We start from the raw sequence: 19,309 nt of genomic DNA, 5'->3' as shown, positions 1-19,309 counted from the left end.
GCACATAGGATGTTTTATCTTTCAAAAAAGATATTATGTATATCATTGGTGAATCATTATGTTATACACCTGAAACTAATATTGTATGTCAACTACAATTAAAATTATATCAATTGATTGAATCAGCCAATATTTACTGAGCAAGTCACTATACTACTGTAGGGTGCTGCATGAAAGAGAAGAAACATGGATTGCCTTTTCAGAGAAATGAGTATGTCTTGGCATCAGTGTTATAATGAATCAAGTGCCTAAACATACAAATTGATGGTTAAATGTCTCAAGTTTAAAGGAAAAAATGCTATAGGAAGTTTTTGTTGTTGTTACTCTCCTATTAGAAATCATTCTCTCCGATTGACCAGGTACTAAACTTGACCTACTTTTTTTTGATAGCACCTTGTTAAGGGTTTTACACAGGTGATGATAAAATCCCAAAACAAGGCTTAATTCTGAGAAACACTTACTATGAAAAATGAATTATATTGTTCTGGCTGAACAGTATTTGACTATTTAATATCATGAAATAACCTTTCTATTGTGAGGATCTTGAACTGAATATTGTAAGCCATTTGGTATCAAATGCAATATTTGGTGCCATTAGTTTATATATACTGTAGAGTGCTTAGAGTTACATTTAACCATTGACATCATTACTCAAATCCTCAAAATAAGAACAGAGGGTTTTGACATACTGACTTTGAGTAATTGTTACCAGATTCCAGTTCAACCTCAAGAAGGAAAAGGAATGTTCTGATGTAAATCATTGATTGAGAGGTAGAAGCAAAAAATAGTATCATTTAACTATTAGGCCTGGAATTTCTAGCTTTATTTTTCAGCCAGTTTATCTAATTGGTGTTAGATTAATATGGACATAAGATTATTTCTTATTGGAAGAGTAGGATGATTGGTGGGCAGAGTTCAGAATATATCTTCAAAGTTCAAGCATTAACTGCTACCATTTATTACTATACCATATCATAAGGCTTTACTGCTCCTTTTGGAAAGATAAATATTTAGATGTTTAATACAATACCATTGAGAATTAAATATGTTATACAGAGTTGTGTCAGAATTCTGAGAGATTATAGAGGAAGGACGAAGTCTAATTTGGGGAAATCACTGACCATTTCTCAGAGGAAATGGTATTTAAGGTAGAACTAAAACAACAGCCTGATTGTGATAGAAGAGGTGGGAACTTGTGTTTTATATCTGGTAACTTTCAAGTTCTTTTCTACACTTTACAGTTTTTTTTATTATCATTTTCCTATATTTATAGTACTTTCATGAACTGTTTTCATATACACTAAAACATTTAACATGAATAGTATTGTTGCCATTTGGTAATAGAATTTTCATTTTCTGACACTTAGATTAACTTGCTTTCCTTAAGTATTATGGCAAGTGACACAACTGAAACACATAAGTTGACTCCAAGTGTATTACTTTTTCTTTTTTTCTTTTTTTTGTATACACACACACCACATCTTTACCCATTCATTTACTGATGGACACTTGGGCTGCTTACATAATTTGGCTATTGTAAATATTGCTTCATTAAACAGGCAGGCATACAGATATCTTTATTTTCATATTCTTTGGGTAAATACCCAGTAGTATAATTACCGGATCATAGGGGAGTTCCATTTTTAAATTTTTGAGGAAGCTTCCTACTGTTTTCTACAGTGCATGCACCAGTTTGCATTCATATCAGTGGTGCACTGGGGTTTCTTTTTCTCCACATCCTTGCCAACACTTCTTGTTTCTTGTGTTTTTGATCTTCACCATTCTGACAGGTGTGAGGTGATAATCTCATTATAGTTTTGATTTGTATTTCCCTAATAATGAATAACATGGAGCATCTTTGCATAGGTCTGTTGGTCATCTGGGTGTTTTCTTTGGAGAAATGTCTGTTCCTATCTTCTTCCCACTTAAAGTGGATGATTTGTTTCTTTGGGTATTGAGTTGGATAAGTTCTTTATGTATTTTATTTTCATTTTTTTTTTAAAGTTTACTTATTTTTGAGAGAGAGAGCACGAGAGCAGAGAGAGAGGGAGACACAGAATCCGAAGCAGGCTCCGGGCTCTGAGCTGTCAGCACAGAGCCTGATGCAGGGCTCGAACCCATGAACCCTGAGATCATGACCTGAGCCAAAGTCAGACACTTAACCGACTAAGCCACCCAGGTGCCCCAGTTCTTTATGTATTTTAGATATTAACCCTTTTATTGAATATGTCATTTGCAAATATCTTCTCCCACTGAGTAGGGTGCCTTTTGGTTTTGTTGATTGATTCCTCTGCTGTGTAGAAGCTTTTTATATTTAGTTCCAGTAACTTATTTTTGCTTTTCTGTCCCTTACCTCAGGAGACCTATCTAGAAAAATGTTGTTATGGCTTATGTCAGAGAAATTACCGCCTATGCTTTCTTGTAGGATTTTTATGGTCTCCGGTCTCACATTTAGGTCTTTCATCCATTTTGAATTTATTTTTGTGTATGGTGTAAGAAAGTGGACCAGTTTTATTCTTCTGTATGTTGCTGTCCAGTTTTCCCAGCATCATTTGTTGAGGAGACTGTCTTTTTCCCATTGGATATTCTTTCCTGCTTTGTTAAACATTAATTGACCATGTAATTGTGGGTTTATTCCCGGATTTTCTCTTCTTTCTTTTGATCTCTTTGTATGTTTTTGTATCAGTACCATACTGTTTTGATTACTACCGCTTTATAGTATAACTTGAAATCTGAAATTGTGATACGTCTGGCTTTATTATTATAATTCAAGATTGCTTTTTTGGTTCCATACAAATTTTAGGATTATTCTAGTTCTGTGAAAAATGCTATTGGTATTTTGATAGGGGTTGCATTAAATTCGTGGATTGTTTTTGGTAGTATGTACAAATAACAATAACAATATAGCAATATAGCAAATAACAATATTTCTTCTCCTAGTCCATGAGGGTGGAATGTCTTTGTCATCTTCAATTTCTTTCATCAGTGTTTTACAGTTTTCAGAATGTAGGTCTTTGACCTCCTTGGTTAAGTTTGTTTCTAAGTGTGTTATTATTTTTGGTGCAGTGATAATGGGATTGTTTTCTTAATTTCACTTTCTGCTGCTTCATTGTTAGTGTATAGAAATGCAGTAGATTTCTGCACATTGATTTTGTATCCTGTGGCTTTATTGAATTCATTGATCAGTTTTAGTAGTTTTTTGGTGGGAGTCTCCTTACCAATTTGGATGCCTTTTATTCCTTTTTGTTGTCTCATTGCTGTGACTAGGACTTACAGTACTGTTTTGAATAAGAGTGGTGAGAATGGACCTCCTTGTCTTGGTCTTGACCTTAGGGAAAAAGCTCTCAGTATTTCACCATTGTGTATGATGTTAGCTGTTTTTATATATGTGCTGTATTAGGTTGAGGTATGTTGCTTTTAAGCCTCATTTGTTGAGGGTTTTTATCATGAATGGATGTTGTACTTTGTCAAATGCTTTTTATGCATTTGTTGAAATAATAATACAGTTTTATTTTTGGCTTATTGATGTGATACATTACGTTGATTGATTTGCAATTATTGTACCATCCTTGCTTCCTGGGAATAAATCTCACTTGATCAGTGTGTTATTTTTTTTAATGTATTGTTAGATTCAGTTTTGCTAGCATTTTGTTGAGGATTTTTGCATATATGTTCATCAGAGATATTGGCCTGTAGGGCTTTCTTTTTTCTAGTTTCAAAGAATGAAGTGGGAAGTTTTCTTTCCTCTTCTGTTTTCTGGAATAGTTTGAGATGAATAGGTATTAACTCTTTTTTTAAGTGTTTGGTAGAATTCATCTGTGAAGCCATCTGGTCTTGGACTTTTGTTTATTGGGAGTATTTTGATTATGGATTCAATTTCATTGCTGATAATTGGTCTGTTCATATTTTCTATTTCTTCCTGATTCAGTTTTGAGAAATGTATGTTTCTAGGAATTGATCTATTTGTTCTAGGTTGTCCAATTTGTTGGCATATAATTTTTCACAATATTCTTTTACAGTTCTTTGTGTTACTCTGTTGGTATTTTTCCTATTTTATTTCTAATTTTGTTTATTGGAGTCTCTCTCTCTCTCTCTCTCTCTCTTCATTTTGAAAGTCTGGCTAAAAGTTTATTAATTTTGATCTTTTCAAAGGACAGCTGTTGGTTTCATTGATCTGACTTTTTAAAAATTTTTATTTCATTTATTTCTGTTCAAACTGTATTATTTCCTTCCTTCTGGTGTTGGGTTTTGTTTGTTTCTCTTTTTGTAGTTCCCTTAGGTGTAAAGTTAGGCAGTTTGAGAGTTTTTCTTGTTTTCTTGAGGTAAGTTTATATTGCTATAATCTTCCTTCTTAAAATAGCTTTTGCTGCCTCTCAAAGATTTTGGACTGTGTTTTCGTTTTCCTTTCTCTCCGTGTATTTTTTTATTTCCTCTTTGATTTCTTGGCCATTTCACTGTTTAGTAACATGTTATTTAATCTCCATGTATTTGTGCTCGTTCCAGATTTTTTCTTATGTTGGTTTCTAGTTTCATATAGTTGTAGACAGAAAAGATGCATGGTATGACTGCAGTCTTTTTGAATTTGTTGAGACTTGTTTTCTGGCCTCATATATGATTTATTTTAGAGTATGTTCCATTTCCACTTGAAAAGAATGTGTATTCTGCTGTTTTAGTGTGGAAATTTGTGAACATATCTGTTAAATTTATCTGATTCAGTGTGTCATTCAAAGCTACCTTTTTCTTGTAGATTTTGTTTGGATGACCTGTCCATTAATGTAAGTGGGCTGTTAAAGTCCCCTACTAGTATTATTTTACCATGGATTATTTCCATTAAGTTTGTTATTAACTGCTTTATATATTTCTATGTTAGGTGCATAAATATTTAATACTGTATGTTCTTGGTATGTTCCTTTATGATTATATAGCGTGCTTTGTCTCTTGTTACAGTCTTTGTTTTAAAGTCTGTTTTGTCCTATATAAATATTGCTACCCTGGCTTTCTTTTCATATCCATTTGCATGCTAAGTGCTTTTCATTCCCTTCACTTTCAGTCTGAATGTTGCTTTAGGTCTGAAATTAGTCTCTTGTAGGCAGCGTGTAGATGGGTCTTGTTTTTTTTATCTATTCCTGCACTCTGTCTTTTGAGGGAGCAATTAGTCTATTTACAATCAAAGTAATTATGTATGTATTGTCATTTTTGTTACTTTTTTATTATTGTTTTTGTAGTTCTTCTCTGTTTACTTCCCTTCCTCTCTTCTTTCATGATTAGTTGGATTTCTTTGGTGGTATACTTGGGTTCCTTTCTGTTTATTGTTTGCATGTCTATTACTGGTGTTTGATTTGTGATTACCATTAGGTCTGTATGTAAAGTCTTCTGCCTATAGCAATCCAGTTGATGGTCACTTAAGTTTGAGCCCTGTCTTCATGTCTCTTGCATTTTAGGTATTTGGTGTCATACTTGATATTCTTTTATTTTGTGAGTTTCTTGACTAATTTTTACAGGTATATTAATTTTTACTGCTTTTTTGTTTCCTTCTACTCTTGCTTTTACCTATGGTCTTTCCTTTCTACTCAGAGCATCCCCTTTAACATGTCTTGTAGGACTGGTTTAGTGGTGAGGAATTCCTTATCTTTTTTTGTCTGGGAAACTCTATTTCTCCTTCTGTTCTTAACGATAGCCATGCTAAATAGAATTTTTCATTTCAGCACTTTGAATATATCATGCCATTCCCTTCTGGCCTGCATTTTCTCCTAAAAAATCAGCTGATAGCCTTATGGGATTTCCCTGGTACATAACTGTGTTTCTCTTGCTGCTTTTAAAATTCCCTATCACTACTTTTTACCATATGAAATACTATATGTCTTGGTGTGGTTCTCCTTGTGTTTATTTTGTTGGGGATTCACTGTGCATCCTTGATCTGGATTTCTGTTTCCTTCCCCATATTTGGGATATTTTTTTTTCAACTAGTATTTTTTTCAAATACATTTCTGCCCTTTTTTCTCTCTCTTCGCCTTCTGGGTTCCTATACTGTGAATGTTATTACACTTGTTCTCCTTTTTGCTTTGGTCTCTTGCTGTGATTTTGTCCTGTTCTTTCATTTGGGACATAGTCTTTTGTTTCCTCATTTTATCTAACTCTCTCTGTTCCTTTGTGTTACGAAAGTCAACTACATCTCTTACTCTTGAAGTAATGGCTTTATGAATAAGTCCTGTAGTGCCCTGCAGTGCAGCATTCCTTGTTCCCCAGAACCTCAGATTTCCAGTGTGTCTCTTATGTGTGTTGTGTACATCCTGCTTTTGTGGCTGAGCCACTGTTTCCTTCAGTGCAATTGTCTGCAGTGGCTTTTTCTGCCTATTGTGCGCAGTTATTTGGTCCATGTGGTAGGGCCGCATGGGCTTAAGTTGAGTCAGGTCAGGGATTTGCCCATGATGCAGTAGCACCAAACTGCAGGGTTCTTTCCCTGTGTTGTCCCCTAAGAAGCTTTCATTGGTGGCCAGGGCCAGAAATCTGACCAGCTGTCTGCCATTAGCCCACTGCTAGGGCCACATACAAACTGGTATGTGTGGTTATCTTTCCCAGTTTCTCAAGGAGTAGTTATTTTCAAGTGGAGCTGTCCCCTGTCAGGGCTGCTTGCACCTTGCTAGGCCTGTGGTCCCACTGTGGGGTGAGCTCTGTCCATGAGTACATCGGAGGAGTGAATCTGCAAGGTCTGGAGGAGGGAGAGAACGGAGGGGTTAGCAAGTTAGGTGGTGAGTGTGGGCACCACTCTGGTTCCTCTAGGTGGCCATGTGTTTATGCTGGGGGTTGGGGGGTGGAGGAAGGGAATGGTGTCTGTCAGCTTCTTTGTTTGTGAATGACTCTCCTAGGAATCTCTGTTGCTCAGGAGTAGACTCTGAGATAAGTAAACTACTCTCCCTCCTATGTGACCCATGCTCTTTTAAGACTGCTGTTTCTGTGCTGTATCTCTGTGGACTTTGGTTGTGCTGTCTCTTTAAAGGTGGGGACTCAGCCTCCTCCTGCTCTTCAGGCTCTCCCAGAGCCTGGTGTGCTGATTTTTAAAGCTCCAGGTTTTAAGTCCCACTGGTTGTAAGAACATACAAAATTTGGCCTCTCTGGTTTTCAAAGCCAAATGTTAAAGGGATTTGTCATTCCTATGTGTGAGGGTCATTTGTCATTCCTATGTGTGTGTCATTCTCCTGTGTGAGGGTCTGTTTCTCTCTCCTCTCTAAGCCTGCAGGGTACCTGCCTTCTGTGGCCCCACCCGAGGGTCCATTTAGCTCCTGACCATGTTACTGCCCATTTCTGTCCTCTTAGATTCAGCTTCTTCTTTACATGTAGTTGTATAGTTTTTACTGTGAGCTTTTGGGTTGTTTTCTGGGTTATTTACACTTACGTAAATGTTATATACTTGTACCTGTGGGTGGAGGTAAGCTTAGGGTCCTCCTACTCCGCCATCTTGCCAGACATCCAATGCAGTACATTTTTCATGATGAAGAAATGAAGGATTAATATTGCACCAGGCTGGATAGTACATATCTAAGAACTGATTGTTGATATTATTTTATTACTATTATATTACTTTAACCAGTAAATTTTGTGTCTCAAAAGTACCTTATTTATTGTTGCAAACAGTACCTTAGTTATTTGTTAAAAACAGGAAGTATAATGGATATCAGACTACTGTGTTAAATGTAGGTTTTTGAGTAGCTCTAGTGAGAATGAACACATCTGATGATTTCTAAACAATCAGTGGTACCATCATCTTGAATAAAAATATGGTATAGTTAGTACATATTTGCTGGAACTAGAAGTTACCATGATACAGGATTGGAAAAACAGAAGAGTTGCTATAGCATAGTTAAAAGCATGGACTTTGGAGTCAGACTTCGTAGATTCACATCCTCATTTTGTGATTTACCAGTTGGGTGACATGGAATAAGTTACTTAACCTCTGTGTGATCAGTTTTCTTATCCTAAAATGGTGAGAATAAGAGTCTAAATAATAGTGTGTTGTTCCTTATGGGGTGGCTATAAGGTTTAAACCAAGTAATATTTGTAAAGCTCTTACGGCAATATCTGGCGTATAGCAGGCGTTACAGAGGTTTTTCATTAAATAAAATACATATCAAGATTGACAGAATTATAGGAAGTTTTCATATCCTACCTGTGAAATATACATAACTACAGGGAAAATAAATGCCCTTTTTTTAAAACTGTCTTCCTCATATCTTTTAGGAAATAAATACTCAATATGAGTGTATCCAAAATAATGTGATTTTATACCTCCAATAGCCAGATTATGATATTTAATGAGAAGTTTTAATTGCTTATGTTTTTCAAAGCTTTTTGAATCACATATAAATTTCAGGGCCTCCTTTAATATTTTTTATTAGGTCATTATATCAGTATATTTACAGTAACTGTATGGCTTTTTGATTAGTAATTACTTGAAATATTGCTTCACAGTCATGTGATAGTGTTCAAACTGTTTGGTACTGTTAGCATTTATTAGATGGGTTTATTTTGAAATTGAAATAATGGTGTTTATATGAAACTAATATTCTGTACTAGATTTTTGAAATTTGATCATAGAAATTTCTTTGGAAACCTTTTGTATTCATTGTTAAGAGTTTAAAATTTTGACTGCATCTAAAAATTTATTTCCATAGAATTTATTTTTTAAAGAAGTTTTAGGTGTACGGTGAAATTGAGGAGAAGGTGCAGAGATTGCCCATGTATCCCCTTCCCCTCACATGCATAGATTCTCCCCCTGTTATCAACATCCTCTACCAAAGTGTTACATTGTTATAATTGATGAATTTCTATGATTATCACCGAAAGCCCATAGTTTACATTAGGGTTCATTCCTAGTATTGTATATTCTGTGCGTTTGGACAAATTTGTATTGACCTTTATCTACCATTATAGTAACCAATATAGTAGTTTTATTAATCTCTTCTCCTTATCTCCTAGTAACTACTGATCTTTTTTACTGTTTCCATAGTTTTGCCTTTTCCAGAATGTCATATAGTTTGAATTAGTATGTAGCTTTTTCAGATTGGCTTCTTTCACTTACTAATATGCATTTAAATTGCTTCTGTGTGTTTTCACGGCCACAGTTTATTGACTCACCTACTGAAGGACATCTTAGTCCTTCCAAATTTTGGCACTTAGGAATAAAGATCCTATAAATTTCTCTGTGCAGGTTTTGTGTGGTTGGTCTAGATTTAAGTCAGTTATTTAAATTGGCAGAATTTTACCATAGGCTTAGGTAACCATTTTGTTCTCATAACTACTAATGGACAAAAGAGAAGTGATGCAATCCAAGTCAATAGAAAGCAAATTAATGGTGTTTTATTAAGAAAATTATAATAGGAAACCCATTGTAAATCATTTAATTAATTCTGAAATATATGGAATAAAGTGTTAAATACCCCATCGCTCTTACCCTCACCAATTCCATTTTGCTCTCCTCAGAGGAAACCTCTGTCATGGATTTGCTTTTTTACTCTTCTGTAACTTTTTCTGTGTATGGAGTAGACAAATCACACTCAAACTTACACATTGTTGTAAAAACATATTTGGATTATACTACACATATGTATTTTTCTCATTTCACAAGATATCAAAAATGTGCTTTCTATCATACCTGTAACTGTTACTCATTTTAAGTGAATGGATTATAATCTTCTTTGGAGGTATTGTGAAGTTAATTTAACCATTTTTTTTTTCAAAAAAAATTTTTTTAACATTTATTTACTTTTGAGACAGAGAGAGAGAGAGAGCATGAACAGGGGAGGGTTAGAGGAAGAGGGAGACATAGAATCTGAAACAGGCTCCAGGCTCTGAGCTGTCAGCACAGAGCCTGATGCAGGGCTCGACCCACAGACCGCGAGATCATGACCTGAGCTGAAGTCGGACGCTTAACCGGCTGAGCCATCGAGGCGCCCCAACCATGTATTTTTTGATGGGCAGATAAATTGCTTAACATTTTCCTTCTCCATTTCCGCTCCCTTCTCACCTCTTTTCTTTTTTAACTATTTCAAATAATACTGCTGACACTGACCATTCTTTAGAAGTTGTTTGTATGCATGCACTCTCAAATGTTAAAGTATCTCTGTAGCATAAGTTTTTGGAAATGGGATTATTGTAGAAAAATATTGCGTGTTTAAATTTTGATAGCTACAAATTGTCGTCTGTTGCAATTCTACTAAAAAGACCATACTTAATCATATTCCCAGTATATGAAAAATTCTCAAAAGAGCCTTCAACAACGACAGATTTTATAAATATGCAAATTGATGCTTTAAAATGTTGCCAATGTGACCAGGGAAGAGGATACCTGATTTTTGTCTTAAGTTTTATTTGTTTCTTGGCAAGGGTGTTATTAAGTTTTTTGGCCATAGTATATTTTTCTCTTAATTATCTGTTGGTATTCTTTTCCATTTTGTATAGTTGTTGAGCTGTTTGTAACCTTGATATCTTCATTTGAACCGATGGAAATTGCAACTTGATAGGTCTAAAAAACTAAGGTGTTTTTTCCCCTGAGTTCTCCTCCTCCTGCAGCTCCATTCTTCCATCTGCTGAGACCTAAAGCCTTGGAGTCATCCGTTCTTCACTATTCTCTCTTACTGTATGTGTAGTCCATCAGTAAAGCCTGGAGGCTTTATCTTTTTAAGTGGATACAGAATTTCATCACTTCTTACTACCTCTATTGCAACCACCATCTTTCACATACTGTCTCCCTGTTTTAATACTTACAGCTGATTTTCTGCAGAGTAACCAGAGAAATTCTTTTAAAATATGTCCATCCAATAATTTTATGACTGTATTTAGACTCCATGATCATGTCCCAGCTTCTCCAAAGCAAAAGCCAACCTTCTTACCATGGCCTATATAAGCTCTGTATGACTGGTCCTTATTTATAGCTCTGACTCATTTCCTACTTCACTCACTCTTTACTTTGTTTTGGCCATCATTTCTTCCATATTATTTCTTGAAAATCCTAAGTATACCTGTAACCCAGGACTTTTGCATTATTATTTACCTAGAATGCTCGGTTCCCAAATCTCTCTATGGATCTCTCCCAAACTCTTGTTTTAAATAAACATTCTTTGAATTTATAATATGCATGTTGTGGTAGATTGTGGGTTTATAAATATGAGGGAAAAGGGTCTATGATTCATGCCCTTAAGATATTAATCTATGGGGCGCCTGGGTGGCTCATTTGGTTGAGCATCCGACTTTGGCTCAGGTCATGATCTCACGGTTTGTGAGTTCAAGCCCTGCATCAGGCTCCGTGCTGACAACTCAGAGCCTGGAGCCTGCTTCATATTCTGTGTCCCCCTCTCTCTCTACCCCTCTCCTGCTTGCTCTCTCTGTCTCTCTCTCTCATAAATATTAAAAATTTTTAAAAAGATGTTATTAATCTAGTATAAATGCAAATGAGCCAAGTTGGGAAGATAAGGAAACTGAGTTGAAATATAGCAACTGTAGTTCACATAGTGGTAATATGGCAGCATTTACTTTGGAGAGCATTTTAGGACCATCAAACTTAATTTAATCAAAGTCTTAAAAACCAAGATCTGACTTATTTTATGTTTCTGAAGTACATAAAGTGGTACATACAAATTAATGTTTATATTAATATATAATGTATAAAAATATATGGATATGTTTAGAAATAATATATGTTGTTATAGATTATTAAGTTAAGAGTAATTTCTGAAATTTTGCTTTAAAATTGTTGAAATTCTCTGATTTCTGTAATTTAGATGGACAAAAATTTTAATAACATACTATACAGAGTGGAATATCACCTTTTGTTTTCTTAATATAGAAATTTGCCTTTTATGTAAGCACATGCTTTTTTGGTTACTTTCAAAATCAGTTTGTAAAGTTGGAGCAATAGGAGCCTATGCCCACACCTCTCAGATCTCCCAGCTGGACATTGGAAATAAATTTTCATGGTTTAGGGCCTCTCTCATTTGACCTCAGGAAATGACCTTTGACTGTTAGGCACCTGGATGAAGAACCCTGCATTAAGCTTGTCAGAGTCCTGTAGCCTACAAAGACCTTCTGCTTGCACTAGGATCATTCGACTGAAGGAAGATGGTGGCACAGGAGGATGCTGGGCTCACCTCATCCCACTGATCACTTAGATTCCACCCACATCGGCCTAAATAACCCAGAAAACCACCAGAAGACTAGCAGAATGGACTCTCCGGAGCCAAGCATAGACAAGAGGCCCACAGAAGAGGGTAGGAAGAGCAGAGAGGCAGTGCGTGCTAGATGGACTGGCGGGAGGGAGCTGGGGTGGTGGAAGAGCAGACCGCTGGGCAAGGCAGAGCCCCTGAAGTGTGGCTTGCAAAAGCAGAGGGGCCGGACTGCGTGAGTTCTGACAGCCAGCGGTACTTAACATCTGGAATGTTAAAAGTCAACAGCTCTGCTCTCAGAGAGCAGGGAGGCTGGGAGGGAGAGTTCTTAAGTCTTGGAAGGACACAGCTCAGTGGGGGAACAAAGGCTTTGGTAAGCACCATTTCCCTCTCGCATCCCCCGGCTGAAATTCCAAAGGGAACCAGTTCCCATCATCCAACTTGCTTGCACTGTGCAAATGCCCAATGCTGTGCAGCTGTGGATCCATCCCTCCAACGGGCCTGCCTCCCTCCCTGTGCTGCAGGGCACCTCCTGCAGAGGACTACCAACAGCAAAGCTAGCTAAGCCTGCCCCTCCTGCCCCTGCGCACCTTGCAGATCCACTCCAGCTAATACGCCCTTGGCCAGATCCTATCAAAGGAGCACCACCAGCCTGGCAGTGTGCAAGCAGCCTGGACAAGGGCCACACCACTCCACAGTAAGTCCTGCCCCTGCGAGAGGGAAAGATAAGGTACACACCAGTCTGACTGTGGCCCCAGCTGTGGGCTGGGGGCAGACATTGGGTCTGACTGCGGCCCCACCCACCAACCCAAGTTCCTTGGGACAACACAGGGGAAGTGCCCTGCAGTTTGGGGCTACCAGAGGGCCTAGCCAAAATGACAAAATGGAAGAATTCTTCTCAAATGAAACTCCAGGAAGTAGTAACAGCTAATGAATTGATCAAAACTGATTTAAGCAATATAATAGAACAAGAGTTTAGAATAATAGTCATAAAATTAATCGCTGGGCTTAAAAAAAGCACTGAGGACAGCAAAGAATCTATTGCTACAGAAATCAAGGGACTAAAAAATAGTCATGAGGAATTAAAAAATGCTATAAATGAGGTGCAAAATAAAATGGAGGCGGCCATAACACAGATTGAAGAGGTGGAGGAGAGAATAGGTGAATTAGAAGATAAAATTATGGAAAAAGAGGAAGCTGAGAAAAAGAGAGATAAAAAAATCCAGGAGTATGAGGGGAAAATTAGAGAACTAAGTGATGCAATCAAACGGAACATCCGTATCATAGGAATTCCAGAAGAGGAAGAGAGAGAGAAAGGGGCTGAAGGTGTACTTGAACAAAATAGCTGAGAACTTCCCTGATCTGGGGAAGGAAACAGGCATTGAAATCCAAGAGGACTCCAATGGACAGCAAACTCCCTTCAGACGTAACTTGAATCAATTTTCTGCAGGATATGTGTAGTGAAACTGGCAAAATACAAGGATAAAGAGAGATTTCTGAAAGCAGCTAGGGATAAACGGGCATAACACACAAAGGTAGACACATAAGTGTAGTAGCAGACCTATCTACTGAAACTTGGCAGGCCAGAAAGGAATGGCAGGAAATCTTCAATGTGATGAACAGAAAAAAATATGCAGCCAAGAATCCTTTATCCATGGCGCCTGGGTGGCGCAGTTGGTTAAGCGTCCGACTTCAGCCAGGTCATGATCTCATGGTACGTGAGTTCGAGCCCCGCGTCAGGCTCTGGGCTGATGGCTCAGAGCCTGGAGCCTGTTTCCGATTCTGTGTCTCCCTCTCTCTCTGCCCCTCCCCCGTTCATGCTCTGTCTCTCTCTGTCCCAAAAATAAATAAACGTTGAAAAAAAAAAAAAAAAAGAATCCTTTATCCAGCAAGTCTGTCATGCAGAATAGAAGGAAAGATGGAAAGATAAAGGTCTTCCAAACAAACACTGAAGGAATTCATCACCACTAAACCAAGCCTACAAGAGAGCCTAAGGGGAACTTTGTGAGTGAAATGTTGCAAGGACCACAAAGGACCAGAGACACCACTACAAGCATGAAACCTACAGATATCACAATGACTCTAAACCCATATCTTTCAGTAATAACACTGAATATAAATGGACTACATACACCAACCAAAAGACATAGGGTATCAGGGATAAAAAAACAAGACCCATCTATTTTCTGTCTACAAAAGACTCATTTTAGACCTGAGGACACCTTCAGATTGAAAGTGAGGGGATGGAGAACTATCTATCATGCTACTGGAAATGAAAAGAAAGCTGGAGTAGCCATACTTATATCAGACAAACTAGACTTTAAATTAAAGGCTGTAACAGGAGATGAAGAAGGGCATTATATAATAATTACAGGGTCTGTCCATCAGGAAGAGCTAACAATTATAAATGTCTATGCGCCGAATAAGGGAGCCCCCAAATATATAAAACAATCACAAACATGAGCAACCTTATTGATAAGAATGTGGTAATTGCAGGGGACTTTAATACCCCACTTACGGCAATGGATAGATCATCTAGACACAGGATCAATAAAGAAACAAGGGCCCTGAATGAGACATTGGATCAGATGGACTTGACAGATATATTTAGAACTCTGCATCCCAAAGCAACAGAATATACTTTCTTTTTGAGTGCACATGGAACATTCTCCAAGATAGATAGATACACATATTGGGTCACAAGACAGCCCTTCATAAGTATAAAAGAATTGATCATACCATGCACACTTTCAGACCACAATGCTATGAAACTTGATATCAACCACAAGAAAAAGTCTGGAAAACCTCCAGAAGCATGGAAGTTAAAAAACACTCTACTAAAGAATGAATGGTCAACCAGGCAATTAGAGAAGAAATTAAAAAATATATGGAAACAAATGAAGATGAAAATACAACAATCCAAACGCTTTGGGATGCAGTGAAGGCAGTCCTGAGAGGAAAATACATTGCAATCCAGGCCTATCTCAAGAAACAAGAAAAATCCCTAACAGCACACCTAAAGGAACTAGAGCAGAACAGCAATGACACCCCAAACCTAGCAGAAGAAGAGAAATAATAAAGATTGGAGCAGAAATAAACAATATAGAATCTAAAAAAACTGTAGAGCAGATCAGTGAAACCAAGAGTTGGTTTTTTGAAAAAAATAAAATTGATAAACCTCTAGCCAGGCTTCTCAAAAAGAAAAGGGAGATGACCCAAATAGATAAAATCATGAATGAAAATGGAATTATTACAACCAATCCCTCAGAAATACAAGCAATTATCAGGGAATACTATAAAAAATTATATGCCAACAGACTGGACAACCTGGAAGAAATGGACAAATTTCTAAGCACCCACACAATTCCAAAACTCAAACAGGAAGAAATAGAAAATTTGAACAGACCCATAACCAGTGAGAAATTGAATCAGTTATCAACAATCTCCCAACAAATAAGATTCCAGGACTAGGTGGCTTCCCTGGGGAATTGTACCAGACATTTAAGGCAGAAATAATACCTATCCTTCTCAAGCTGTTCCAAAAAATAAAAAGGGAAGGAAAACTTCCAGACTCATTCTATGAAGCCAATATTACTTTGACTCCCAAACCAGACAGAGACCCAGCAAAAAAAGAGAACTACAGGCCAATGTCCCTAATAAATATGGATGCAGAAATTCTCAACAAGATACTAGCAAATTGAATTCAACAGCATATAAAAAGAATTATTCACCATGGTCAAGTGGGATTCATTCCTGGGCTGCAGGGCTGGTTCAATATTTGCAAATGAATCAATGTGATACATCACATTAATAAAAGAAAAGAACGATATGATCCTGTCAATTGATGCAGAAAAAGCATTTGACAAAATTCATTATCCTTAATAAAAATCCTTGAGAAAGTTGGGATAGAAGGAACATACTTAAACATCATAAAATCCATTTATGAAAAGCCCACAGCTAATATCATCCTAGTGGGGAAAAACAGAGCTTTTCCCCTGAGATCAGGAACACCACTGTGGTTTAACATAGTGTTGGAAGTGCTAGCATCAGCAATCAGACAACAAAAGGAAATCAAAGGCATCAAAATTGGCAAAGATGAAGTCAGGCTTTCACTTTTTGCAGATGACATGATATTATACATGGAAAACCTGATAGAACCCATCAAAAGTCTTCTAGAACTGATACATGAATTGAGCAAAGTCACAGGGTACAAAATCAATGTACAGAAATCAGTTGCATTCTTATACACTAATAGTGTAGCAACTCACTAATAGTGAAGCAACACAAAGACAAAGAAACTGATCCCATTTACAATTGCACCAAGAATCATAAAATACCTAGGAATAAACCTAACCAAAGATGTAAAAGATCTGTATGCTGAAAACTATAGAAAGCTTAGGAAGGAAATTGAAAAAGATACAAAGAAATGGAAAAACATTCCATGCTCATGGATTGGAAAAATAAATATTGTTAAAATGTCAGTACTACCCAAAGCTATCTACACATTCAGTGCAATCCCAATCAGAATTACACCAGCATTCTTCTCAAAGCTAGAACAAGCAATCCAAAATTTGTATGGAACCACAAAGACCCCAAAAGCCAAAGTAATATTGAAGAAGACGACCAAAGTGGGAGGCATCACAATCCCAGACTTTAGCCTCTACTACAAAGCTGTAATCATCAAGACAGCATGGTATTGGCACAAAAACAGACACATAGACCAATGGAATAGAATAGAGACTGCAGAAGTGGACCCACAAAAGTGTGGCCAACTAATCTTTGACAAAGCAGGATAGAATATCCAATGGAAAAAAAAAACAGTCTCTTCAACAAATGGTGCTGGGAGAACTGCAGAAGGATGAAACTAGACCACTTTGTTACACCATTCACAAAAACAAACTCAAAATGGATGAAGGACCTGAATGTGAGACAGGAAACCATCATAACCCTAGAGGAGAAAGCAGGAAAAAACCTCTCTGACCTCAGCTGCAGCAATTTCTTACTTGACACAGCTCCAAAGGAAAGGGGAATTAAAAGCAAAAATGAACTATTGGGACCTCATGAAGATAAAAAGCTTCTGCACTGCAAAGGAAACAATTAACAAAACTAAAAGGCAACCAATGGAATGGGAAAGATATTTGCAAATGACATATTGGACCAAGGGCTAGTGTCCAAAATCTATAAAGAACTCACCAAACTCCACACCCGAAAAACAAATAATCCAGTGAAGGAATGGGCAGAAGGCATGAGTAGACACTTCTCTAAAGAAGACATCCAGATGGCCAACAGGCACATGAAAAGATGCTCAACGTCGCTCCTCATCAGGGAAATACAAATCAAAACCACACTGAGATATCATCTCACGCCAGTCAGAGTGGCTAACATGAACAAGTTAGGAGACTATAGATGCTGGCAAGGATATGGAGAAACGGGAACCCTCTTGCACTGTTGGTGAGAATGTAAACTGGTGCAGCCACTCTGGAAAACAATGTGGAGGTTCCTCAAAAAATTAAAAATACATCTACCTTATGACCCAGCAATAACACTGCTAGGAATTTACCCAAGGGCTACAGGAGTACTGATTCATAGGGGCACTTGTACCCCAATGTTTATAGCAGCACTCTCAACAATAGCCAAATTATGGAAAGAGCCTAAATGTCCATCAACTGATGAATGGATAAAGAAGTTGTGGTTTATATATACAATGGAATACTACTTGGCAATGAGAAAGGATGACATATGGCCTTTTGTAGCAAGGTGGATGGAATTGGAGAGTGTCATGCTAAGTGAGATAAGTCATACAGAGCAAGACAGATACCGTATGTTTTCACTCTTATGTAGATCTTGAGAAACTTAACAGAAGACCATGGGGGTGGTGAAGGGGGGAAAAAGTTACAGAGAGGGAAGGAGGCAAACCATAAGAGACTCTTAAAAACAGAATAAACTGAGGGTTGATCGGGGGGTGGGAGGGAGGGGAAAATGGGTGATATGCATTGAAGAGGGCACCTGTTGGGATGAGCACTGGTTGTTGTATGGAAGCCAATTTGACAATAAATTTCATATTAAAAAAATAAAGTTGGAGCCTGGTTGGCTCCGTCACTTAAGTGTCTGACTCTTGATTTCAGCCAGATTATGATCTTCAGGTTTGTGGGATCAAATGAAGAGTGGAGCCCACTTGGGATTCTCTCTCCCTCTTGCTCTGTCCCCCTCCCTTGATTGCTCACAGGTGCATGCATATGGTCGGTCTTTCTGTCAAAATAAATAAACTTAAAAAAAAAGTTTAGAGAGTCTATGGATAAGATTTTGTCATCAGGAGAATTCACATATGGGAAGACCTGTTTCTTATCTATTTTGGATAAATAAAATGCTTTGTTGTTCCTTTTTTGTTTTCAAGTAAAGTTTTTATTGAGGTATCTTTATACTCAGAAATGGGTAAATTGTTAGGTTACAGCTTAATTTTAGTAAAGTGTGTATATATCCATGTATTCATTAAATAGAATATTAGATTATAACATTGTTCCACAGTGCTATCTCCCAGTCACCAACCCAACAGGAGTAACCAACTCTCTCCTGACTTTTAACAGATAAGTTGTGCTTATGTTTGAATAGTTGCAAAAATCAGTAATTCTATAGTCTAAAGTGATCTGATGTGTTATTTTGTAATCTCATTCAGAACTAATAAAGAAATAAATAATCTTGGAAGTAGTTTCTGTATATTTTTCTAAAACAGTAAAGTAAATGTGTGTTAATTAATTAACTGTTCTTATACGTAGAATCTCGACCATTGTCAGTTCCTGTGAAAGCCATGCTGAATATATCTGAAGGCTGTAGAAGTCCTGAAGAAAGAATGAAAGAATTTATTGGAGTAGTATGGAATGCAGTAAAGAGTCTCACACTGCAGGTAAGATAAAAGAAATGTCATGGTTTTAATTTCTATGATCCTTTTTAACTTTTAGCACCTTTGATATTGGTAAAGAAATAATCTCACTGGTAACACTTAATATCGTTAAAAAATAATCTCCCTTGTAACACTTGTGTATACCATCTCATTTGTATAACTTAGATGAAAACTGTTGGTGCACTTTACATATTATTAGCAAATTATATGAAATACATCTTATATGCTATTCTTGATAAAGTTACAAATTATGCAA

The 19,309-nt window shown here is 37.0% G+C and overlaps 1 protein-coding gene across 2 annotated transcripts in view; it reads left to right on the top strand.

The window, feature by feature from the left end:
* VPS13B (vacuolar protein sorting 13 homolog B) overlaps nt 1-19,309 on the top strand; it is an 820,834-nt gene that overhangs the window by 387,903 nt on the left and 413,622 nt on the right. For both annotated transcript variants that reach the window (XM_030304021.2, XM_032591891.1), the window contains one exon: nt 18,929-19,056. In XM_030304021.2, coding sequence (XP_030159881.1) covers nt 18,929-19,056 — 128 coding nt within the window. The remainder of the gene's footprint in view (nt 1-18,928; nt 19,057-19,309) is intronic.

This window comes from Lynx canadensis, chromosome F2 (assembly GCF_007474595.2).
Source record: "Lynx canadensis isolate LIC74 chromosome F2, mLynCan4.pri.v2, whole genome shotgun sequence".
Taxonomy (NCBI): domain Eukaryota; kingdom Metazoa; phylum Chordata; class Mammalia; order Carnivora; family Felidae; genus Lynx; species Lynx canadensis.
This window is presented reverse-complemented; position numbering and strand designations above follow the sequence as displayed.